The sequence below is a fragment of the Salvia miltiorrhiza genome, chromosome 4 (assembly GCF_028751815.1).
Source record: "Salvia miltiorrhiza cultivar Shanhuang (shh) chromosome 4, IMPLAD_Smil_shh, whole genome shotgun sequence".
In the NCBI taxonomy this organism is placed as follows: domain Eukaryota; kingdom Viridiplantae; phylum Streptophyta; class Magnoliopsida; order Lamiales; family Lamiaceae; genus Salvia; species Salvia miltiorrhiza.
In genome coordinates, this window is record NC_080390.1 from 50,223,650 (window position 1) to 50,249,609 (window position 25,960).

The 25,960-nt window shown below is 34.7% G+C and overlaps 3 protein-coding genes across 8 annotated transcripts; 2 read left to right on the forward strand and 1 right to left on the reverse strand.

Annotated features, from left to right (window-relative positions):
• Positions 1 to 3,615: 3,615 nt before the first annotated feature.
• LOC131023564 (uncharacterized) lies at positions 3,616 to 4,025 on the reverse strand. The gene is made up of 2 exons (XM_057953109.1): positions 3,880 to 4,025; positions 3,616 to 3,787 (listed from the first exon to the last, which is right to left on the reverse strand). The coding sequence occupies exons 1-2, from the start codon at positions 4,023 to 4,025 to the stop codon at positions 3,616 to 3,618; spliced, it is 318 nt and encodes a 105-aa protein (XP_057809092.1).
• A 7,613-nt stretch (positions 4,026 to 11,638) lies between these two features.
• Positions 11,639 to 18,953, forward strand: LOC131020261 (uncharacterized). Its single transcript, XM_057948969.1, has 14 exons — positions 11,639 to 12,321; positions 13,560 to 13,650; positions 13,807 to 13,891; positions 14,108 to 14,192; positions 14,589 to 14,658; positions 15,207 to 15,276; positions 16,380 to 16,425; positions 16,523 to 16,769; positions 16,848 to 17,053; positions 17,162 to 17,236; positions 17,926 to 17,995; positions 18,103 to 18,183; positions 18,446 to 18,525; positions 18,611 to 18,953. Exons 1-14 carry the CDS (start codon positions 12,203 to 12,205, stop codon positions 18,687 to 18,689), a joined length of 1,404 nt encoding a protein of 467 aa, XP_057804952.1. The 5' UTR covers positions 11,639 to 12,202; the 3' UTR covers positions 18,690 to 18,953.
• Positions 18,954 to 19,868: 915 nt separating this feature from the next.
• LOC131020264 (uncharacterized) lies at positions 19,869 to 25,451 on the forward strand. Of its 6 annotated transcripts, none has more exons than XR_009100645.1 (6): positions 19,869 to 20,116; positions 20,325 to 20,373; positions 21,044 to 22,752; positions 23,384 to 23,576; positions 24,712 to 25,064; positions 25,158 to 25,451. XR_009100645.1 is itself a non-coding variant. In XM_057948973.1 (4 exons), exons 2-4 carry the CDS (start codon positions 21,182 to 21,184, stop codon positions 24,922 to 24,924), a joined length of 1,977 nt encoding a protein of 658 aa, XP_057804956.1. In that variant the 5' UTR covers positions 20,017 to 20,412; positions 21,044 to 21,181; the 3' UTR covers positions 24,925 to 25,451. The 6 variants fall into 6 exon arrangements, 2 of the variants coding, with proteins under 2 accessions (XP_057804956.1, XP_057804954.1); XR_009100646.1 differs by having other exon boundaries at positions 20,059 to 20,116; positions 20,325 to 20,412; XR_009100644.1 differs by having other exon boundaries at positions 19,870 to 20,373.
• Positions 25,452 to 25,960: the final 509 nt, after the last annotated feature.

The following is a 25,960-nucleotide window of genomic DNA, read 5'->3' on the forward strand; positions in this document are numbered from 1 at the left end:
TATTTGGAGTTGCATGTTTAAGAGTGATCCAAAGACGGTAGCCTTGCATGTCATCAACTGTTTGTACGCCACGGGAGTGGGTATAGACTAGATTTGAGATTGTCTTAGGAGAATTTATCTTGGTTTATTGAATTAAATCTGTTGGATATCTGAATCTGTTGAAATCTTTACCTAGGGATAATTTACTTCCATTAGTTTTTCCCTGCAGCTTGATTTGTTTTCTTTACAGTTATTTATTTTCTTTGTTGAAACCAAACCCATCTTTTCCTGTTTTCCAGATAGAGATAACATTTTAGGATAGTAATTAATCACAAAAAATTTCTATGGAATACGACCTTGCTTGCTACTGTACATAATTGCACCTGTGCACTTGCGGTGTGTTAAGAAATTAGCAAACAGATTAGAGAGGGGAGAGAGAGAGAGATAGAGACAAAGATAGAGATAGAAAGATAATAGAGAGCGAGAGAGAGCATTGGGTGTTGTGCGAGAGAGAAAGAGAAAAAATACTTTGATGTCTGGTTTATTTGAAGTTTTGTTTTTTATGCATGAACATGCTAGGTGAGTATTTTGTGACTGTATGGGTGTTATCTAGGAGTTAATATGAATGTATGATGATATTATGAAATTTTTGTGTGACTATTTTACTTGTTTTTTTATAAATTCGCAAGCAACAACTTGTATTGGTTGTGAATTCTAGCTTTAAAGACCGAATTCACAACCAACATTAGCTGTTGGTTGTGAATTCCATTCATAAAGCTTAATTCACAATTAGCAAAATTAGTGGTTGTGAATTTGAGGAAAATTGAAAAAAAAAAAAATCGAAACAAACAAAAGCAAACTAAAGATAGACAAGACAACTAATCCATCTTCACTCTCTCCCCCAAACTTATTTCACACAAAGTGGAAATGAGTTTGGAGGAAAAGAGAATTTTGGAGAAGTTGTCTCAGACTCACAAGCGAGGTGAAGGTTTAGGCGGTGGCCACTATTCATCAAATTTGCATGTTCCATCCTTTGCCACCCAAAAATATGGTGGCTTAGCAATCTTTGAGATATCCCGAGAGTCATGATGATTTCGTTCACCATTTAAAGTGCCATCATACTCAAACAATGCCTTATTAGACAAATCAAAATGAAAATTAAAAGATGAAGACAAATAAAAGTGAAAGAAGCAAGCCTTTGTAGAATCACTCGTGTCGAGGTAAGGATTTACCAAATTTATGACTTTGCATTCTTTGAAGCTTGTGAAGTCTTCGTCTTTTTGGAATTGTAGAGGTTGCATTGGAAAAGTTGGGCTCTCGACTTCAAGGGGTTTAGAAAATTGATCCTCGTATCTCTTTTCTTCGTACTCTTCTTCAACTTCGTGAGGCTCTTCACTTAGCATTGACATTGGTTCCTCATACAAGGTTCCATTTTGTAGGCTAATGGTCATGCACAAATCATCAATTCGCTTTTGATTTTCCATTGTGTTAGCCAAAGACCTCATTTGCTCATCTAGCATAACCTCCGATTTTGCTACAGTTTTTTCTATCCAAGCTTGTGTAACTATGAAGCATTGTAGGAGATCGTCTTTAGAATTTGATTTCTCCTCTTGATAGTATCGATTTCCCCCTTGGAAGCCTTCTTGGGTAGAATAAAATTTTTTATAATTTCATTATTGAAATGGTCCTCATACTTCAATGGTGATTGTCACTCCATGACATTGCACCCCATGTCATAATACTCACCATAAGAAGATGTTGGTTGGAAGGCTTCTTGGATAAATGGTTGCCTACAATTTCTTTTGGCTTCTAAAACTTACAACTTAAGTTGCACCACCGCCAATTGTAGTTCGAGTTGCTCAACCAACCCATTCCTTCCATCATCCATTTAATACTTTTGGTGCCGCTTTTTCGGTTGTGTAATAATTTTCTTTTTCATCACCTTTGGACCTTGTATTCATAAACTACCTACCAACCAACAAAAACAACAAGTCAAAACAACAATATTAAGATTGGAAGAAAGAATAAAACAAGTAAAATGTCTAAATTAGTTATGCACAATGACTTAAAATATTACAAGCAATAAAACTCAACTAATCCCCGGCAATGGTGCCAAATACTTGTTCGCTAATTATTTCGCTATGCCGCAAGTATACGGGTATTTGTAATAAGTGGAAGTAAGGTCGTATCCCACGAGTATTAGTGGCTAAATTCGAGTGATTACTCTAAGTCATTGAACTAGAGCTATTTAGACTAAGTATATAAGTGAGTGGTTTGATTATCTAACAAATTCAAAGATATACTACGATTAAAACAAGCAAAATCGATTACTTAAGTGATTAAGGTGAGTTAGGGACTAGGCATCAATGGATTAGTAATAGACTTCAAGCTAGCTAAATATTAGTCTTGATATTACCTAATTATCTAGAGTGATCTCCTAACTAGTTCTAGTCCCCTCCCGGACGACTAAAACGATAGATTATGGGTCATAGCTACTATCCCCGGTTAACTTCTAAAAAATAACTCTCAAAAGTACAAAGGTTCGATAAACTCTTACCCAACTCTCAACCTCCCTGTTTATTGAGGCGATATGTTTCAAGCACCTAATCTATTGTAATCATCTTCTCCCGATTCAAATTACAAATGAGAAATGCATAAAGAGTGGCCAACAATTCATGCAAGAAATAAAACTAGGGCTTGAAAAGATAATAAATAAAGGAACAATCAAGACAAATATTGAGCAAAACAATCAATGCATTACATCATCCATATAGCCTAATCCCCAAATCAAAGAGGGAATTTAGTAAATCAACAAACCTAAATTAAAGGCGTATATAAATGAAAGAGAGAGTGAGAAGTGACAAATCTTATTTATGGGCGTCTTCCTTCTCTTATCTTCAATGCTCTTCAAATGGTAGTTGGAGGTGTGTTAATGGAGGCTAAGGTTTGGTGTGAAAGAATTGGGTGTGTGGTGAATCATATGTAAAATGAGGGAAAATAGGTGTTTTTGCCTTTTTGGCTGAAAATCGCGACCGGGCCCACTTGGGGGAGGAAACCCGACTTTTCTCCGCGGTCGCGGCTGGGAACGCAATGAAGGAGGTCAGGGGCCCGCGATCGGGCCATTGAACGCGGCCCGGACCGCGGGTGCAAAAGGCTCCAGAGGTCGCGGTCACACCCGCGGTTGCGGGTAATAACCGCGGGGTCCTGGGCTCTGCGCGTAGTCCGCTCATTTGGCTCCGTTCTCCCTCATCTGAACTTCAATTTGGTCGCCTTTGTGCTCACGAATTCTTCTCGAGATGTACTTCAATCTCATGTCAAAATTCTCCAATTGGTCCTTGATTTTCTCTGAAATCACTCCAAAACTACACCAATGAATCAAATCTAAATAAAACATAATAATGTGATACAAACAACCATTCACAAGCAAATCATGGGGGAAATTACAACAAATCATGCGGTATTGAGGTACAAAAATCATGTTTGTCAACAAGGACGATCAACTTCTTGCCCTTGACTTTCTGGTTGAATTAGAACTTTTTCCTAACAACTCGACTTGTAATGACCTGGTTGATGATATCATGAACAAACACTAACACATGACCTTGCAGCAGATGGAATTCTTGAAGTCTGTGGATGCTATGCCTGTCTAGGATTTTGTGGTACATCAACGACCTTTGTCCTCACATTCAGAGGAACATCCCACTCGTCTTGATGTGGGATATGATTCACATCAACAAAATACATCTCACGTAAGGTCTTTATAATGTAGTAACTAGAAACATATGGAATACAAGATTGCTTCGACTTGCTGCAACATTACAACACATCAATTTAAAAATAAAATATAGTGCAAAAATAAGCAAATATACCAAAAACAAAGACAAAAATATAAAAACTTACAATATAGCGGCAACATCATGAGGGCAAGGAATCAAGTCAAGATCAAACTCATGATAAGAACAACTCCTAGCACGAAGATCAACAACATACTTCCGAAAACCAGAAGAAACTATGAATTTGAATGCATTGATTGGATTCACCTCCATTGTGCGACCTTCCTTAATTGAAATATCCAATTTTAGTGCAACCCACTCTGTAAGTGGATGAGTTCTAGCCATGGCCTTGCTCTACCTCTCTGCAAACCAATGAGCAACCAATGTCCTCACAAACTCTAACAAGGTGCATACGGGCAATCTTCTACCCCATCGAAGTCGACCATTGAATACCTCAGCACAATTAGACGTCATGAAGTTATATTTATGAACTCCACAATGACTACGTGCCCATCTAGAAGGTTGAACATCCATCAACTTTCTATATACACCTTAGTCACGAAGCAGAGCCAACTGACCTGAATGCAAGTCATATTGTTCCCTCTTGTAGCTATTCACAATCATCTGAAACATAGCCACAACATTTGCACCATATCCTGCAAGGTTCTTCTGCAAATGATAAGTGCATAGACAGTGAGGAACTCCAGGAAATACGGCTTCAACAACATTTTTTATGCTCACATGTTGATTTGAAACAGACAACAAGTTCTCTGGAACACCAAAAACACGTCTCAATTGCATAAAACAATAACCAGGAACTATCGTTCTCCTTATTACATAGCTCCACAGCTAAAGGATAAACATGTTCATTTTCATCTTTGGTCACAACAACAAATATCATCCCCTTGTACTTCTTTTTTATATGGGTAGCATCAACAACAATCACATGACATCTAGATGATTAAAAAAAAACCACAGATGAATAAACCAAGTGCCATGAAACTGTACTTGAAGAGATCTCCTCCATCAGTCTGTAAATCAATCACCGAGTCTGTATTGCAGTGTTGCACCATATGAAGATGACAAGGCATCATCTGAAATGACTTATCTGGGTCGCCATAAATAAGCTTGATGGCGTGATTCCTCCCCGCACATGCAACTGAATACTCAACTTGAAACTCATACTCTCTTTGCAACTAAGCAGCCATCTCCTTGGGCTTCAAAATCGCACCATTGTGCATCAACGTTGGTGGAAAAAAAAACACTAATAATCTTCGAAGACAAAGTACGTGGACCATGCTGGCGAAAATTCATATGACAAGTGTGAGGTGCAATTCACTTTATCACCCTCCAAACAGTCCCTGAAGCCGTGGCACACATCATAAATTGGCATTGTTGTGGATATTTGCAATTAGCCCCAAATATGATAGTGGATGTCCAGTTCACAACATATTTCACTCGATTTCTCAAGTGGTATAAACACAAAGCAATAAGCATATTGTCTTCAAGTTACATTTTGATATAATATTTGTTTTCATAGGAAATTAGTAATTCTAAAGTTTTGGGTGAATATATAATTTGAAAGAAATATACAGGTATAATTGAAGAAGTATAAAAAGTATGTGGAAAGAGAATATTTAAAGAATATTCTTTTGGGTTTGAGTTTTGTGTGAATGGTTGGAGTAGAATTACTGTTCGAAGTGACATATATTGCAAAATGAGTTTGAATTTTGTGTAAATGGTTGGGGATGGTCTTATGATGCTTTTTGGACTACTCTAAAATATTAGTAGAATCGATGGCCTTTTTCTAGTACTGTAGTAATTAAATTAAATTTGTTTAACTTATAATTCCTTTTTGGAGTACTGTAAAATACTAGTAGAATTTATGGTATGGTTAAGACGATGTTTTAGGCCACTGGCCATTGGCACTGTAAAATAATAATTTGTTTAACTTATAATTCCTTTTTATAGTACTGTAAATTTGTCGTTTATCGCTTTTAGTTTTACTTTCCTATCTGTGCACAAACGTTCTTAACTGAAACTGACTAATCGCAAAGTGAAACATTAACCTGACAACGTGTTTCTAAAATGCTTTTTCAAAAGACAAAGTTTTCTGTTGTGTGTGTTATTAGTCTAACTGATAATTCTTCGGATAGTCAGTAAGATTCATAACACTTCTCTGTTCAATCCAAGACTGAAGCTCTACGAGTGTATCAGTTAAAGTCTTGACTTTAACTGATATCTTTACTGAAGTGTTTTTCAGTATCAGTCTTCAACCTTTCGTTAACTGGTTCATCAGTCATACTTTTCAGTATCAGTTAACTGTTAAAGGTTGTATTGTGTTTGATTTTGAAAAATTGCCTTTAGGTGTATTCCCCCCCCCATACACCTATTCTAGACCTTCCGGGACCCAACAAATGGATAAATTTATCATGGGAAAAAGAAGGGTAACAAAAATTTATGCCTTTAAATCCCCTTTCTTTTTCCACATTTTATACAAAAGATAAGTTCACAATTTTTCATTCCTTATTTTCATTTTAAGGAGATAATATTATCCTTCTAAAAAAAAGGGATAATATTTTCACCACATGTGAAAATGTATCCAGTTTATACATATAAAACCATGTTACATTCGCTCAAGTGAACATATACATACATATTTACAACATAAATTATGTGATTGAAATAAAAGGAATACAAACTCCAATTCTAGTTATCTCTTTTCACCAAAATTTATGAAACAACATTGAAAAAACCTTGATTTAAAATTGATATACAACAACTCATGAAAAATATGAATCAAACCAGATTATACATATGTTGTTAAAGTTTTATTGTAACATTCTCGAAGATATTTTTGTATAATCTCTAAAATAAATGAGTTTTAAAAATATTTTATTATACAATTGTTATACCAATTATATTACTACTAAAATATATTTAAGACTATCATTTTTAATTACATAAAAATCAATGTAAAAATAATAATACATGAAAATACAATTGGAAACTTCTCATCTTATTATTATAAATTTTGGAAAACTTCTTTATATACAACATTTGTAGTAGACGAACATTCTACTTTGTCTTCATTACATATCAAGATTTCAGACCCCTTCAACTTGTCTTCCATCATTGCAAAGTACAGTTTTGACTACTTTGTGATAAACCACACCAATTACATCTACATATATAAATGCATACCAATAATGTAGATATATCAAAATGTTGAGTTTATAAAAATATGAATTTTGAGATTATCAATTGAATATGCATGTATAAGGAAATAATGAAATAAACACATTACCAAATAGCATATTGTCATTGATAATATCAATGGAGGCAACTTCTTCAAAACTTTTAAAGTTAAATAGTTGGCGTGGAAAACCTTCTTCATAAATTTAAACTATATGATTACTATTAATAAATTTAATATAGTAGACATTTGTCGTTGTTTTATAATTTTTGTTGGAATCATGCATCACCAATTTTTTTTTTATGGCATGAACACTGTCTTCTTTCAAGATATGTTTGAACTTGGGGATCAACGTGTGATCAAGTGTAGCATGGATGCGGTCATCCTATATTAAAAAAACAACTAAATTAGAAAAACATAATAATGTTGCAAAAATGCTTAAATACGTAATAGTTTAGTGAATAGAGAATTTTTACCTCACGATCATGAAAAATACACTCATAGCTGGTAACATTGTTGGTGCTTTGAGATGAGCGGTTGTATGCACGCACAAGTCTCATTTTAATTGTAGATCTGACATTATTTGGTTGCAAGTTTTTTACTAAAGACCACATGGTCGGCATGCTTGTGATTAGAGAAATGATGAATATCAAAATGAGAAGGGAGTGTAAGTAAAAGTTTAACATGAAAAGTTAGTTTATATAGGCCATGGGGATGCACATTTCATGGGAGATATATATGAAACTTATATATTTAATATATTATATTAAATGAGATGCTTTGACAATGGAGTTGATTTCGGTTTGATATAATAAAAAGTTGCTACATTTTTGGAGATATATAAGGAATGTTGTCAAATTACACATTTCACTCTATCACCCTCTCTATCTCTCTCTCTCTCTCCCCCCACAAATTTGACGTCATGCATACCTTGAGATAAGACTTCTTCATCGTCTATTTAGCTGTGAAGATCATACAAAAAATCCCATTGTAATTGTTTATCAGATGCAAAATTCATACTTGTAATTGTTTATCAGTTGCATCAATTTTAGTGGTGTATACTTATAATTGTTTTAAGGTATCTATGCACGTCAATTGTTTAAACGAATCAAAACAACTATACGAGACATACACGGTAGGGGACACAATAACTTACACAGTTGACTACACAGTACCATACACGATTGCACACACAATTATATTTGCACTAATCTTACTTCGATTTCATAATCCCCAATTGATTTCCCACTAATCTTACTTCGATTTCAAAACCCCCAATTGATCTCCACCTAATCTTTACTATAATTTAGTAATCTTCAATTGATTTCCCAATAATCGAACTTTGATTTCATAAACTCCAATTGCATTTGCACTATCTTATTTCGGTTTCAAAATCCCACTTGCATTCCCACTAATCTTCTTTTAAAGTATGATTCTCATATTATATAACTTAGAATTAAGATGAACTAACTTTGTAGATGTCACATGACCGTGTAACTAACTGTGTAGATGTCACATGACCGTGTAGTCAACTGTGTAACTAAGAACACCAACCTTTAGAGTTCTTTATAAAAAAGAATTTTTGATGAAATATTCAATACACACCTTAGACCATGTTAATCAATATAAAAGCTGGTCCATCTAGCCAAAAAAATTTCCCGCTCTTTTACTCCATCTACTTTTGGAAAGTTGTGCTCTTTTATATCATGCAATTTATAGTTTTGTGAAAAATATCCTTTATTTTTGTGAATTTATATTTTTTTAGATAAATTTATATAAATATCCAATATTTATATTTTTTTAGATAAATTTATATAAATATCCAATATTTATATTTTTTAGATAAATTTATATAAATATATCTAAAAAAATATAAATTCACAAAAATAAAGGATATTTTTCACAAAACTATAAATTGCATGATATAAAAGAGCACTGTATAGATTGTAGCAAGTGGGCCCCGCAACTATATATATCATCCTATGAATTAGTGAACTTTCTAAATATAAATCAACTTTCCAAAAGTAGATGGAGTAAAAGAGCGGGAATTTTTTTTGGCTAGATGGACCAGCTTTTATATATGTATAGATTTCTGAAACAACATTGAAAAAACCTTGATTTAAAATTGATATACAACAACTCATGAAAAATATGAATCAAACCACGAACATTAGAAAACTATATTTCGTCAAATACAATTATTCAATATAATCAATTATAAATTACCTTGTCGGAAATACACGATTCTTTCCTATGGCATACCTTCAATATTTACTCAATTAGTTAAAGACTTATGTTGATAACGTGTTATAAACTAGAGAGATATGAATTGAGTGTATTCAATATGAGGGTTAAAGACCTCTATTTATACAAGTAGGAAGTTAAGGTTTTAGGATAGATTTATTGGTCAACACACTGCACACATAAGATATATTTAGAAGATATATTTACAACAAAACCATATTATTGTGCACATTTGAATAGCCTAAAACTAATTAAAACATCAAACATACAAACAATTATAAAATAAAAAGATAACAATAAATATATTTATACAAATAAATAAATAATTCATGCACAAAACATAACTAAAAATTAAATAAATCTATATAATATTTCGAATTCTATTTTTTAGATATATAACTAATTTTTCATCCACAAAATTATATTAAAATTATTACAAATTTCGCTCTTTAAAACTTTTATTTCTAAAATTCAAATGTTCTAAAATAAATCAATATGATCTCCTCCTCCTTAACTGCATTAAAAACTATTATTATAACTTAAATATGTAAATTTTAAAATATTTTGATTAAACAATCATGTAGATTTTTTGAAAAAAATGGCATCTACTTACTTTTCCACAAACAAACGAAAATAACATGAAAAAAATGTATAATATTCAACATTAGAGATAGATGAGATAGAAAAAGGTTAATTTTGACATTTTGAACAATCATAACATATTCATTTCAAATTTATTTTGTATATTTTTTTCACATCAAAGTAAATATCTTGTCATGATCCTTAATTTAACATTCATATTTAATATTTTTTCATGAAACGAATTTGACGATTTTTAGAAAGGAATCAAAAAAGAAAAAAGAAAGTAGAAGGGAGATAGAATTTGGTGGAAAAAGAGAACAAGAGAATGAAAAAAATTTAGTGGAAAGATCAAAATAATGACTAAAATTAGACTAAATATTATATAGATTACATAATGGTCTATTAATAATTAATATAGACTAAATAAAAATACATAATTTGAAAATTTAAAATATAAGAATTAAGAACAATAGGAAAATTGAGAAAGTTATAAATAATTTTTTTGTTCCAAGTAAAATATCATTAATTAGAAATATAAATAATTTCATATGTACAAATTTTGAATTATCCTAACTTGCTCATATTAAATTTATTTTTTACATGTTATATATCAAATTAAAGATTATTTCATTATCTTTCATTTAAGCGGATTATATATTTTATGTAAAATATAATGACACAAAAAATAGAAAAATATATTTTATCTACAAAATGAGAAAAGGAAAGAAAATAAAAATTTAAACATTATGGTAGAACAATTGCACAATTGTTGGCGGCGGTTTGATTTATGCCGTTTTGTATTTGATTGTGTTCAATTTTTTAAATTTCAATTTTACTCTTCTAATTAAATTTATTTATCACACTCTTCTTTTTATATATATAAAGATAGTAATTTATAGTTGTGGTTTAATGAATATTAATAAATCATAATTGTGGATTAATCAATTATATTTGTGGATTATTAACTTCTGATTGAGGGCTATAAATTTTAATCCACACGCCAATTTGTCCATAATCGAAATTTAAACACACTTGCTAATCTTAATTAAATTGATTATAAATTGTGGCGTGCAAAGAGGATAGTAGAGTGTGATACAAGACTATTATTTTTAAAAATGGAAAATGCTGTCGTATGACTTCCATCAATATTCCGTATTACGCGACAAATTTTTTCAATAAAAAAGCGTATGGTTAGGATGAATAAAAAGGTGTTAATACTAAAATCTGCCCCAACTTTAAAGCAATTTTAGCCGAATATTATTACACAAAATTTTCCTGTACACCCGGGTGTACGGTATACTCGAGTCATACCCGATTCGAATTTGATCAAACTGGACTATTCTACTCGAATGTCAAGTGTTAGTGTCATTTTGATATAATGTTAGTGTCATTTACATGTAGTGTTAGTGCGATTTTTGAAATAGTGTCATTTATAAAATAAAATAATAATGTTAGTGTTATTTTTCGAAATAGTGTCATTTGTAAAATAGTGTTAGTGATCATTCTGTGTTGGTGTTAGTGTCATTTCAAGTTCAAATGAGTCAGGATCCAGGTCGGGTACAACCCGAATGTACGGTACATCCGGATGTATAGGAGACCACCTCATATTATTATAATATTGGAAACATATGAAAGATTATACATATAATTGGAAAATAGCTTATAATACAATTGAAAATAGCTAGATTTTTTTTAATAAATTAATAGTAATTTTAAAAAAGCTTTTTGATAAGAAAATGAGTAATTTTATTTTTGGGTGGATAAGAAAATGAGTAATCTAGGATTCCAGTCAGCAATCGATATATTTCAAAATAAAAATAAGCGACAAAAATACATTTGTATTTCAATATTTAACATTTAACGGAAAACAACAAGTAACACAATCTCCCAATGAAAAGAGAGCGTGTGGTTCTCTCTGCGCGTGGCTGAAAAGCGACATGGCGGATTAAACCACATTTTACAGTCATTACTACTTTCTTCACCTTCTTCAATATCCGGTGACACAACAGTGGTTTTTAATTCAACTCACTTTCCCTTTGCATTATTATTCAATTTCTAATTTATTGACGTCTCGATTATAGAATTGCAACATCAATGGCGCCTACCGAAACAAAGCTGTTCCACTTAGGTTTTTGTCCTCTGCCCAATTTCAGCCCCTTTCGGATTTGATACGACTAAAATAGGTGTCCCTTTTGTCCGAATTCATAATTTTCGGGGAACTCTGTTTTCACTGAAATATCTGCTGTTTCTGTTGGTGTTGAGATCTTTATGGATAGATAGATACATATATAGATGCGGTTGGTTTTTGTTGGTATATAAATCATACATACACCACACGTGTAAATATACACACTTCGTGCTTGATAAATATCTTTGTTCGGCACACTCTGGGCTTGTTGGTGTGTGCGGGAGCTAGAGAGGGGGAGAGATGATGACATGGAGAAGAGTGGGGAAGTCGTTGCAGGGAGTGACAGCGCACACTTTGCTTTTCTTCTTTACGGTGCTGCTTGTTCTTAAGCTCGATCATACCGTTTCCTACTCTTGGTGGTATGATTTACTTTCTTTCCCCAATTGTCTATAACCTTTTTAATTTATTTGTTGCATATGCTTGTTTTTATTTTGGGGGAATTCATTTTCTTATGCGCATGTGCTCATTGAGGTTCTACATACCGGTTGTTAATATGTTTTGGTATTAGTTTTTGGGCTTGTCAAGGAATTGTTGATTTTCCTAATTTTTTTGGTTTCTCATGTGGATAGAGTATTGGGATGATAAATTTGGCATACCAAAACTGGTTAAAAAGCCTAATATCTCTTATATTTTCCACTTTAGTTATGCCAGTCTGTTGCATTAGGCAGCATGAAGGAAAACTCAATGGAGCACTGTGGGATGGATTATGGAAGACTTTTATTATTTTATATCCAGACAATATCACAGATAGTGGATTGATTGGGTTAAATAAATCAATGCTATGTTGGTATTGTTACACAAAATGGCCTTTGAGTTTGAGATGCCTCAGGAAAGTCTGGGGTGCTATTTGTTTGCAAAATAATTGATGATGGTCATTTGAAAAATATGTCTTTGTGTACTAGAGTCTGAAAATAATATTAAGAAGAGATGTTACCAAAATAGTGTTGAATATGAGCAAACAGAAGTGGTTTTCCTTGTCAGTATTAAATCACTGATGATTAGTATATCAAAGTACCAAGGCTCTCTAACCCGGGACTCGATTCATTTGTTTGAGCATTGAGGAAGGATCATACTCAAATAGCTAGTGAACCCCCTAAGCGCAACATGGCTGCCATGAGTTTAAGCATAAAGTTTGATAATTTGCCTTGATCCTGTCACAGAAGATCAAATCTTGTCCATGATTGACATTTTTTTAAAATAATAAAACTTAGAGGTTGGTGGTGATGGCCATAGATGGAAAATCTTGTTTGCGTTTGTTTTGGGGGATGGTCAAGTTCTAGCAGATCATTGATTGCTGAAAATATAAATGGTCCATTCTACCAGTTATTTTCTCTTTCACGTGTAAAAAAAAAGGAAATTGGTAGTACACGTTACTGGATTACACTTCTTTAAGGGCTGATTCATGCGGCTACATACATGTCTTTTGATGTGCTTATTTAGAATCTAATTGGAATTCTTCTTTTCTCATTGACCATTGTACAAGAAAGGCTAATAAGTAGGTGGAGTTCCAAAGCAGCTTGTTCGATAATCTATGGTCTTACCCTGGTCCGTTGGCTTGTCATATTAATGTAACCTCATTTATGTGTTTTCTGTGCAGGGTTATTTTCTTTCCGCTGTGGCTATTTCATGCAGTTGTTGCACGAGGAAGATTTTCTCTTCCTGCGCCATCAGTTCCTCATGATCGCCATGTATGCCACATCTTATGATCATTCAGAAATATTTCAATAATGTATTTTCTCAGGATTGTGGAGGTGCATCTTTAGTAAAAATGTAAAATACGTAGCAATGTTCTAGTTTTTTTACATCCTTTATTTTCTATTTGAATATATATTTGTTTTGAATAGTGGGCCCCATGCCATGCTGTGGTTGCTATGCCGTTGCTTGTTGCATTCGAACTGCTTCTTTGTATATATCTCGAGAGTGTATATGGTAAGAAAGCAAAACTCTTTCGTGATTTTTAGTTCTAGTCAGTATTTCATGTAGTATTCTATGAGTTTTACTGCTAGAAAACTTTCCTTCTAATCTGGTTCCTGTTCCTTCTTTTCATATGGCAGTGGTAAGATGAACTCATCTGAGGGGTAGAATGCATGCCTTTGCAATTGATGGTTGGATGTTTTATTGACAAAATGTTTCTTCACATTGCAGTTGATCATTCTGCTGCTGTGCACCTTAAAATTGTCTTCCTTCCTTTGCTGGCCTTCGAGGTTATCATCCTTATTGACAATTTTAGGTACAATGTTTGCTCGAATACCCTTTCTCTCAATGTTCTCTTCTCTTCAGGATATTTAACACCATTTAGTAACAACAGATTACTGTTTTGAAAATTTATATGATAGAGAAAGTTAAGTACATTGGCATTGAAAGATATCATTCCACAAATAAAGTTCTTGACTCGATAACCTTTTTACATGCTTCAAACTTTGAACTCTAGAAATTAATCAGAAACTACAGAATAGGTGTTCATTAAGCCAATGATTTCCTAGTCTAATCTAATTTAGTCCATGGATAGTGATCCTTCTCCAACAAGGTGTGCCTTAGAGAAACTTTTTTCTTTCCTGAGCTTTACTCAACTTCGATTCTCAACCCTTTCAATGAATAATGTCTTAAGTTCATCTTTTCTCCTCAGAATGTGCAAGGCTTTATTACCAGGAGATGATGAAAGCATGAGTGACGAGGCAATATGGGAAACTCTTCCGGTAAGTTTCTTTCTAAAGCAGAATAAGCGAAGAGTGCCTAGATGTTTTTGTATTCTCAAGAAGTTAAATTATGGCTCTCGTTATTATCCTTCTCTTAATGCAGTCTATAAATTTAGTTAGTAATGCTTTCACAGCTGAAACAAATCTAATTTTGTTTTTGAAGAGCATCTAAAAGTGATCTGAGTTATTGTGCATAAGTAAGAGAAAGGAAGATGGTTGTCCTTTTAGTCCTAAAAGTGATCTGAGTTCTTCTATGAGTAGTTGCAAAAGGACCTAAGCACAACGTAGTTTGTCCCTTAATACTAACTTAACTAGATTCTCTGTGCTCATCTGCACCTTGAGGCATGCAGTTCTTTACTTCTTTATGTATTGATGCTTAATACATGATAGGTACTTATATGGTTTTTACATATTTTATAGAACTGTAAATTTGAGGCTCCTAGTTGTATAGTTCTCACTTCTTTCGTTAATTGTATCTTGTGTTTATCTTTAGCTTGTTTTTCTAGACATCATGAGACTACTTCTAATGACTGCTTTCATGTCCTCAGCATTTCTGGGTAGCAATATCAATGGTTTTCTTTGTTGCTGCTACATTATTCACTCTCCTGAAGCTATGTCGTAAGTGTCATCTCTCCTGACTTCATGCTTATTTCAATTTTTGTGATAATGGATGGGATGGACAAGAACCTTTCTACTTTAGAAAATAGAAACATTCTGTCACATTTATTGTTAGGATTGACTTTAAGGATGCAAATGCTCTGTCAAGTGTCTGAAATGGATTTTGTTTTCATTTTGCCAATGTGGGCAATACTTTCCTAGGATGATCATGCTTATGATTTGGGACTAGTGGCAACCTGAGGATACTAGTTCTTGCTGACTCTGAGTGTTGTTTGACTGGATAATTTTTCAATTATCTGAGAGACCAAAAGAGAGTGAAATTTGTGGGCACTTATAATTGCTGCAAACAGTGGACGAGCACAGTGAAGTTGAGAGCGGAAATAAGAATATTTAGCTATGCATCTTAGTAAATTGGTATAACATAATTTTACCTTGCTTCTTTGGTTGCATGATATGATTTAAATGCTCAAAACCAACTTAATTGTTATGTAGTAACTGATTATGGGATAATTCATGAATATCATGGACAACAGGATTTATAGGAAGGATGTAAACCTTCATGTGAGATTGACCGAGTACAAAGAAATTTAGACTAGTTAAGAACTTTAGATGCACCTAAAAGTGCATCAGTTGGTATATCTATTAGAGTGTCATCTTCCAATTAAATGTGATTCCTTGTGAGTTAGAGTGTGGTATTTACATCTATGTCTGGCCAAGTATGTCACTAGTAACTACCAATGGTTGACCGTGTAAAGCTGGCAGAGACATAAAAATATGTATACATGCTCAGAAGCATTAATTGTTAAATGCTTTGTTTCATAGTTGTTTCCCAAAAATGTCTTCAGTCTTAAACTGTTTATTGAGCTGCTTCTTTACTTGTATCATTGCCCTATTTGTTCCCCTCACAAGTGAAGTGCACTATCAGACTCAAGTTCCCCATTCCGCCTGCATTCCATATTGAGTTAAATCCCTTTTTATATAATTTGCATTTAAATTCATATTGTCGTTATCTTGCCATTTTTATTGCTTGCTTCCCATTTGCATGGTGGTATGTTTGCTAAGGTTATACTTGTTTTGATTTCTCTTAAATTTTGACATTGCAGGTGATGTTGGTGCTCTTGGCTGGTGGGACCTGTTCATAAATTATGGGTATCATTTCGCTTGAAATCATTGCTTTACCTCGACAGTTCCATTCTGATGTAGAGTTGCACGTTTTTAAGATTTGGCTTGTTTTGTATTTCTGTAGGATTGCCGAATGCTTTGCATTTCTTGTTTGCACAAAATGGTCAAATCCAGTAATTCATAGAAATTCACAAACAAGAGAAGAAAGCTCATCTTCTAGTGCTATTAGATATCTGGACTGGAATAGCGGTTTGGTGGTATCTTCTGATGATCATTTGCAGGATAGAATTTGTGGCCTGCAAGACATTGGTGGCCACATAATGAAAATTCCAATTATTGTTTTCCAAGTCCTCCTCTGCATGAAGCTGGAGGTACTCATCATGGCTCTTGTAGCTTCTTTAACTAAACAATTCCCAATTTATCTACTAATTGACTTCGTTTTGGATTAGGGAACTCCACCAGGTGCTAAGAACATTCCTCTTCCAGTTGTCTTCTCTCCCATCTTTCTGCTTCAAGGAGCTGCTGTCTTGTTTGCTATATTCAGATTAGTAGAGAAAATGGTTTTCTTGCTACGAAGTGAGGCTAGTGGAGGAAGATATCTTTTATACTCTTCAAGAATTTGCGACTTCTTTGGTTTTCTGCATCATGGCTCCAGGTGATGTTTAAAACCATGGGTTTGCACAGTAGTTTCTGTTGCGATCAAAACATTGAAAAAGCTTGTGGAGATGTTTCTTGCACTGAAAATTTTTATTTTTTCTCTCAGGCTGCTTGGTTGGTGGTCCATTGATGAAACAAGCAGAGAAGAACAGGCCCGCCTACTCCATGATGGGGCATCAGGGTAACATCCGTCTTATGTTTTAAATTAAATGGATTGTATGGTCGTGTGCAAAGTGCCAAGCACTCAGCTTGCATACCTGAGTATCCTGTTAAGTTTTGCTCTTACATGGAAGTCTTAAACACTGATTATTGTCTGGTGCTCTGTCAAGTACTCTTAAATGAGAAGGCATCAAATACAATCCTCAGATCGTACAGTATAGGGACTGCAAAATTGCAATAAATTCATAGAAAAACTTTGAAGTCTGAGTAAAGCTTTTGGAGTGTGTTGGAAATGTGTCTGACAAAAGATATATCTACAGTCAACAAAAGACCAATCTAGTTTTCCAGAAAATAAAATAGTATGGGAAACTCGCTTTGTCATTCATTGCCAGATATAATAGCAGTGATCTTATGCTATCACATAACCATGCAAGAAATTAAATTTTGGACCTAGGATTAGTAATTGGGATAGCTACTGTCCTGGTTTTGTCTCTCCTGCTCCGATTTCCTTATGATGGTAATTCCATGGCTATTTGTCCGTGCTTCTTCTTTTCTTCCTATCATGTAATCAACTTTATCTGCGATCTGATAGACCTTTTAAGATTCCATTTGCAAGTTAATGGAATACATTGTGTCTAGAATCAAATCTTAATGTATGCAAGTTTAGGAATAATTCAATAACAACCTGATTTTTTAAGTAATGAATGGCAGATATAACACCTTCTCCGGTTATCCACCTGAAATAGTGAAGAAAATGCCAAAGAGGGATCTTGCTGAGGAGGTGATTTCATCTACTAAATTGCATTCTTGTGTTTTTCTTAGTACCCTCACTACAGCTTTAATTATGGATTCTACCTTTTTCTTTTTTGCTTGGTTATCTTGTTATAGGTTTGGAGACTTCAAGCAGCACTTGGTGAGCAAACAGAAATTACGAAATTCAGCCAGCAGGAGTATGAGAGACTTCAACAAGTAACTGTCTCAATTTTGTGTTTCTCTGTGATACTTCTTTATATACCTTATCTGTTGGCATTTGTGTCTGCTATGCAGATATTTAGTAGTAACCTATAAATCTGTTGGACTCAAATTATGTTTTGATTATTTAATTTCCAAAGCTGATGAATATGCAACATCCTCATCAATCAGTCATGTACAATATGCACTCATTAATTTGTATGTGCTTACCATAAAGTACCCTTTAGCAAACTGAATGCCTTGTCACGATATCGGCCAGGAAAAAATTCTATGTAGAGTCTGCTTCGAGGGAGAGATTTGCATTGTGCTCCTTCCTTGTAGGCATCGCATTTTATGCAGGTACTGTATATGATTTTGTTAGTCGTGTGATTTGGGTAGCTCGTCCTTGAATGAGATGCTAATATTTGTTGACGCTGTGTTGCAGCTCCTGCTCTGACAAATGTAGGAAATGCCCAATTTGCCGAGTGTCTATAGAGGAGCGCTTGCCTGTATATGATGTATAGCCTACGTAGATTGCCTGTTTCGCCTCATCTTCCAGGACTCTTCATTTTTCAAGGGTAGAAACCTAGATGGATGAAGTAAAGGTAGTCTTCTCCCAAAATCTAGCAATACGAGGTTTACTGTTATTGCTGGACAGCCTAGACTTCGACAACATCTAACTGGAGTTAGAGATTAACTGTTTCTGTGCTTGCTTTTTGCCTGTACATACTTACAAGCTGTTCAAAATTGGGGTAAATGTGTAATATAATGTTGCTCCTTTTGTTCTAGTGTTTGTGCTAATTGTTCCCTGCCAAAAAGTTGGTTTTATTATTCATGAGTAGTTCAAAATTTTATATTATTGGATGTTTTTGATTTATTTATTTATTTTACTTTGGTGGAGATGAAAAGGTGATTGATGACGTATAATGCGCTCACCAGATTTCTACACTTACCAGATCTTAAATTTGGAAAAGATAATAATTCGGCTTATAATTTTCCATCTCTAAATTGGTAGAAGGGCGTAAGTTCTTCGGCTGTTATTGCCTTTTGTGCAATCAAAGATACGGATTGTCCAAACAATTCATCTTAAGGTTAATTATATTTTATTTGAGAGTTGAGTTGCAATTTAAAATATGCAAAGACTAATGACCACCTTTCACTTGCAAATTTGGCACGGGATAAAATAGATGATGCTGAGAAGGACTGTCGATTTTTTTTTAGTCCTGGGCCATGTTTGCATTTTTCTTGAAAGGTAAAATGTATTTAAATGATTATTGATATAACTATTGTAGGCACCACTTTATTCGCTGAACATTTGCTTAATTTTAGGATTTTAAAAGACAACAAAAGAGCAATGAATATAAAAAAGTTCACATATGTCAACTTTTTTTTTTTTTTGATGAAATTTCGAAATAAATAATACAAACCACTCACACACCCCACCTATGGTGGTAATAGTGGCCGAGAGTACTCGAACCTGTGACCTCTTGGACAACAGGCAACCAACCCATCCAGGTCATCCCAAGGGGACACATATGTCAACTTTTACATGTGTGGTTAGGTGACATTGGCATACCAAAATGGTTTATGGGACCCAACGGCTGAGCTAAAATGCTCATATGAATTAACTGGATTTTGATGGAAAGTGTATGATGATGATAATAGTAATATATAAGTGATTAAATCACATGTGACTTTGCCAAAATATTGCATTGGGGTATAAGTTACCAAACACAATATTTCCACTACATTTTTACAAAATTATTATTGATACTATAACAAGGTTATTTTACTGTAACGTCTAATAATTTATGAAGAAAGTAAAATAAAATATAGTAATACGTACTTTTGCATAAATTTATGTATTCCCTCTCTCCAAAAAGGGGATGTCTGAAAAATTACCGAGAAGCAAAGCGGCAAGATTGAAGGCCAAAATCCAAACAACGCAGCGGTAAATAAGCTCTCGAATTAATATCCATTTCAAGTCTGCTGATAATCAAAGCGCTTTCAGAAACGTACAGAAGCAGGCGCACTCTCCTTTTTCAAGTTATAGATAAAATCAAAGCGAATCATCTGAGCTCACATTTTCTTGTTCGTTTTAAGCAAATCCCACAACAAGAAGTTAGTTTTTATTTTCGAATCTTATCCCTTTTTGGCAGATCCGAGTTGCTTCTGCAATTTCAGCTTCTGGGTTTATGCACAATTCAGGTGATAACTATGGAATCGAGGAACCCCTTTTATTTATATGTAAATATTTTCTTGTTCGCTTGTTTTTCTTGAGTTTTTACCTAAATCCAACAGATGTTGGGTTTATGTTATTTTACAATGAGTTGTTCTTCGGCATACATACTGTATTTGCAGAGCCAAAAAGTAATTTGTAGACATCTGTTGCAACTTCTTGTAGAATTTCAGGCATTTTCAGCTCTTTTGAATTCGCGAAGGATGCATTTTTGTGGGAAAAGGGTAGTTAAAGTCAAAATTTTACTTGGGAGCAAATAATGAATTCCAACTATAGTAACTTACAGATACCTTTGTATAATAATCAATAGTTATGTTTCTAACTGTAATATATTGTTGGGATACGAGAGTATCAGAACGTGGCTAGACTGTTAGTCAATGAGATGACGCTAATATCAGCAAACAATGAAATTTTTGCAGCTATTCTTTATCCCAAAGTAGGACATTGTAACTTGAGCTGCCATCACAGTTTTTAGTGAATCTTGTCAATGCTACGCATTTAGATAATAGGAGACAAGAGGTCATCTTCTTTTACTGTATCCATGACTTTTACATGTGTTATGTTCTGTGAATGTCGTTTAACCAAGTTTGGCAGCATGTATCCTAACCCCCTCCTCCCCTCCTCGTGGAATCTGTGTAGGTTCTTGGTGCAAAGTTTGACGTGCATATTCCGTGCTATTTTGCTTATGGGCAGCCACTGTTACTTTCCTTTTACTGTGTGGATAGGGTATGTGGAGATTATATGATTGGTGTCTAGTGATTTTTGAGTGATCTTGAGATGAGCCGGTCGCCATCATTTTCTGTGAAGTCGGAGCCTGTATCAGAAATTGATGAAAAATCTTTGCAGCAATGGGTGGCTGCATTTTGCATCATCAGGTTTGATCTTGAGCAGGGTCAACTTATTGAAGAGTGTTATCCTCCTGGCTGTCTTACCCAAGGTGAGGAGCTTGAAGTCTCTTTTAATTCTTTCCCGGATTCAGTTTCACAGCATCATAATCGCTCAAGCATCCATGATTGTATATTCTTTTTCCGCGCAAAAAGAGAGAAAAACCTTCAAGCTTCGAGTGTAGCATCAACAGAGATCGTTGAAGTAGTAGATAATAAAATATCTTCCCAGAAGCCAATAGGTAAAAATCACATCAGCTATAATTCCCGATTCTTGTATGGCTTTGTGTTTAATAGGCAGAGACATGATGAGAGGCTAAAGCGTGGAGGTGAGCAAAAATCTGTGGTTATTCTTTCGTACAGTCCATACACGAGTGTGTTTAGACCTTTATTACAAATTATGGGGCCATTGTACTTTGACATTGGAAGCAAAGCACTTAATTACATTGCTGCTTATGTATCAAAGTGGCCTACACCTGTGCCTGGTCAACAAATGGAACTTCCGATTGGGAATGCATCACTAAAAGTGAATCTGCCACCCTCTCATTGTTTGCCATCAAATAGTGGACTTTTCGAAGACTCTGCTTCCTCACTTGCTCCTCTTCTCCCCTCGAATCTTTCAGTTCCTCAGGGCCTATTTCACGACTCAGATCTTTTTGGTACATTTCGTGGACTCTTATTGCAACTTTGGAAGCTGTGGGAACTTCTGCTTTCGGGGGAACCAATCTTAATAATAGCACCAACACCTCCCCAATGTTCTGAAGCTGTTTCTGGTTTAGTTAGTTTGGTTGCCCCACTTCTTTTGAGTGTTGATTTCAGACCTTACTTTACTATTCACGACCCAGAATTTGCCAGTTTGAACTCTCTTTCTCAGGGTTCCTCTTTCCCTCCAATGATTCTTGGTGTGACAAACCTTTTCTTCTTAAAGGCACTTCGTAATATGCCTCACATAATTTCAGTTGGAAGTCCCGCTTCAAATTCTAGTCGCCATCCTTTTGGTTCTAAGACTGCTGCAGGAACTCCCCCTGGTCAAAATGTTACTTTGAAGAGGTTTACTCCTGCAAACTTCTTGAATGCTGTGAAGTTGAAGAGAGATGGTCCTCTGTGTCTAATGACAGAGCATAAAGAAGCTGTGTGGACGAATTATGCTGGAGTGACAAAGCCGGACACATCTATCCTGAATAGGCTTATTGATGCTGGAATGTCTCCCAGGGTTGAGGAGTCGATGTCGGTTGTCAACAATGATATACTACGTCGTCATTTTTTGGAGTTGACGACTAACTTCTTGGCTCCTTTTGGTCCATATTTTAGACCAAATACACCTTCTGAAACATCATCTCCATTTTCCGATCCCCCTCCTCTACCCACATTCAATGCTGAGGAGTTCCTAGAGAGTTTATCTGCAAGAGGTCCTGGAAAGTTTTTGTTGAAGCGGATGAAGTCAAATTGGCTGGATCTCTACAGGTATTGCTTAGTTCTTCACTCAAACCACTTGTTTAATTAATGCCTTTTCTCTTGCTATTTGCCAATCTGTGCATCAGTCCATTGACTGTTCTGAAATAATAGTCAGAATGAAAGCATTGCCCATTCATCTATAAGAGTATAAGATATCAAAATCTAAACTCCAGAACTGTTTCTTTTATCCACTGTTCTATTATTATGCACCTTCCTTTGCATTCCAAATTAGCATAGTTGAGGCAGCTTCAATTTGTTGGTATTTATCTTTCTGTCTTTGATATAATCTTACTTAAGAAGTTTCTAGAATGCCTTTCTTGGCCCTGATCATGACGTTAGATGCAAGCTATGCTGCCATAAAAGTCTAGCTACTAATGATGCAATGATCTGTTGCTAAATACCTGTTATTTTAGGACTACCTTGGTAATGAATTTTCTGCTACCGTGTTATAAGTTCATCATACCTCAGGTTGTCCATTCGTCCCATCCTATCAACTGCAGTCGGCTTGAAGTTGCATGGGTTCTAAGATGTTATATTCCTAACTGAATATTCTAGGTTATTGAGTGCTCGAACTTAGTTTGCTATGACTCTTTTGTTGATATTTCCTGAAGAAAATGATATGTTCTGAAAATCAATGCAGACAGTTTCTGAAAGGATATAACTTTCTCCCGTGGTTCCGAAGAAAACGTGCTGTTGCTGAGCAAGAACAATATAAATTGTGGAGGCAAGCTAGACTGAAGACCAATATACACCAGTTGATAAGTAAAATGTCAGAATTGGAAACTGTTGATTCCTTCAATGCAATTGAGAGGCACCTTTACGGAGAAATGCAGGCAAGTTCTCTTTAAATTTGTAAGAGTGTTTTTCATTATAATTAATATTAATGCAGTAATTCATGGGATTTGTGGTTTTAGTGAAATACATGTGGTAGGATGTGGTATGATTAAGCAATATCCACTTCTACTGAGACTAGTGCAACAATATCTTGTACTTTGCTTTTTGCTACTCTGCACAGAAAACTCTTTTCCATGAAGATGATACATTAAAAAATTTTGTATCAGGGGATAAAATTCTCTATGAAATGCTCCTTGATTCACCTCGTTATCAGTTGAATGGACTCTATTTATGTGAATAAGATCCAGTGTTATGGTTTGACATCGTATCTAATATCTATTCCTTTATGTTTACATAATGAACTGGATTGCTTTTGCTCAAAACAATCACAAGAAAGTGCTGATAATCAAAGATATTCTTCTATTTCTATCTTTGTATGGGCTATACATAATGAAGATCTTAGTAGTAACATGCTTTTTGCCCTTCCTGCAAAGGATAATGTTATATGTTTATAAGTAGATTCAATGGATTCTCCAAACAACTTGAATAATTATCTTGACAACACGATAATGGATGCCAAGTGGTTGCTAGCGGAGCCCGTTGTGGAGTTGGACACTGTTGGGGCCCTGCCTTATGGGCCTGGGAGTTAAACTTCCCTAAACGTTGTATCCTGTAAGAACTCGTGAAACATTAGGCATAGTAGATTCCTGGGTATTACGGTACACGACCTTCAAGAACATCATAACAAAAATTCATGTACTTTAGAAACTTATGATAGTTAATTCCTTCTTGATCTGCAAGTTAATATGCTGCAAGATTGATCAGTTTAGTGATCGGCTTTCCCCCCATGTCCACCAACCTCTCTCTCAATTTGAAGAGTATATAAATTTGTAAGTGATAACAACCTAAGGGTTACTAGTCTGGTGGTTTTTCAGACGAGGAAGCCCAGATTCCATCTTGTATCATTCTTTGCTGCAGCTTTGACCTATTCTTGAATTTGGGGCCAGATCTGTTTATCCTTAAATTTGTAATTGTTAAACACAAGTTTTGCTGTTATCAGTGGCAGTTGTTTGTGTATTATCATCAGTCTGTGTGTCTATATGCCTCATTAGCTGATATTTTATCCGATGCCAGTATGGTAGAGCAAATGAAGATTCAGAAGCAGTCTGTAACAAGTTGAAGAAAGATCTGCAAATAGTGTTCAATATGCTGCCAAAAGACATGCAGCAGCTTCTGCTTATGAACCCAGATAGGGCATCTCTTCTGCAAGAAACCCTAGAGTACTCTGGGCTTCCCGAACATGCTCATCCTTCAGACAGTGTTTTGTTCTCCGCATCATCTAGATAACACGCAATCTGTAGTGCTAAGTTTCTAAACACTTCATCTGTGTTTGAGGCAGTCTTCACGCAGCACGCTGGAAGTCGAAATGACAAATCTTATACGTCACTCTGTTACTGGTATTGCACAAATTATTGATGCTCCTTTAGGTAAGTGACTTCTAAAACTAGTCCCTGTAATACTCTCAAAGCACCAGTTTATTGGATACTGTTCATTGTTTGATTCCTTTATGAATTTTCCAGATGAGACTGAGGCAAAAACCTCAAGAAAAACAGTTCAAGACCACAAAATTCTGAAAAAGAGCTGGTTTTAACAGGTTAGACGATGATAGAAAGAACTTTGTGAATTCAGATGTCTGATTATTCTCACTAGTCTTGATCAGATGGTGTTTTATGAATTCTTGTTTTACTCAGTCTCCGGTTGTGATCCTAATGTACCTTTGAGATTTGAGATCTAATTTACTCCTGGAGTAGGGTTTATTTAGGTTATGGACATGTAAATAAGAGTTTTTTAATATAACTTCAAATTCAAAGAGAGTAGCAGTCCCGGGGGGGGGGGGATGTCCATTTTCATGTTAATCCTAACAATTGAGATATAAAAACTTATTTCCTTCGACATCATCAATCACTTTTATCCTATAAAATTGTGAAGAAAGGGAAAATATAAAAGGTTCGAGGTTGCACTTTGCTGCTATAAGTATGCCCTAGACAAGGTTCGAGGTTGCGCTTTGTAGCTATCAGTATGCCCTAGACAAGTACTCCCTCCGTCCCACTTATCTTGGCACACTTTCCTTTTTAGTTTGTCCCATTTATAATGGCATTTTCCAAAAATAGTATGTGGTCCCTACCTTCTCTACACACATTAAACAAGTGGTCCCCACCCACTTTACACTCTTAACCCCTAATTCTTAATTTCCGTGCCCAAAGTAAAAGTGTCAAGATAAGTGTGTTGGAATATTGTTAGTCGTAAGAGACATTCAGATGTTTTCAGATACAGATTTGACTATATTCATATTTCACACTCCCTCCGTCCCAATAGTAGTGTC

Bases quoted from the DNA above. Each gene is read 5' to 3' on its own strand.
- LOC131020264 (XM_057948973.1), top strand. From the start codon at position 21,182: ATGAGCCGGTCGCCATCATTTTCTGTGAAGTCGGAGCCTGTATCAGAA. The intron at 22,753-23,383 runs GTATTGCTTAGT...AAATCAATGCAG, and splicing joins AATTGGCTGGATCTCTACAG to ACAGTTTCTGAAAGGATATA. The intron at 23,577-24,711 runs GCAAGTTCTCTT...ATCCGATGCCAG, and splicing joins ACCTTTACGGAGAAATGCAG to TATGGTAGAGCAAATGAAGA.
- LOC131023564 (XM_057953109.1), bottom strand. From the start codon at position 4,025: ATGGAGGTGAATCCAATCAATGCATTCAAATTCATAGTTTCTTCTGGT. The intron at 3,788-3,879 runs GTAAGTTTTTAT...GTAATGTTGCAG, and splicing joins CATGATGTTGCCGCTATATT to CAAGTCGAAGCAATCTTGTA.
- LOC131020261 (XM_057948969.1), top strand. From the start codon at position 12,203: ATGATGACATGGAGAAGAGTGGGGAAGTCGTTGCAGGGAGTGACAGCG. The intron at 18,184-18,445 runs GTAACTGTCTCA...GATATCGGCCAG, and splicing joins AGTATGAGAGACTTCAACAA to GAAAAAATTCTATGTAGAGT. The intron at 18,526-18,610 runs GTACTGTATATG...GCTGTGTTGCAG, and splicing joins AGGCATCGCATTTTATGCAG to CTCCTGCTCTGACAAATGTA.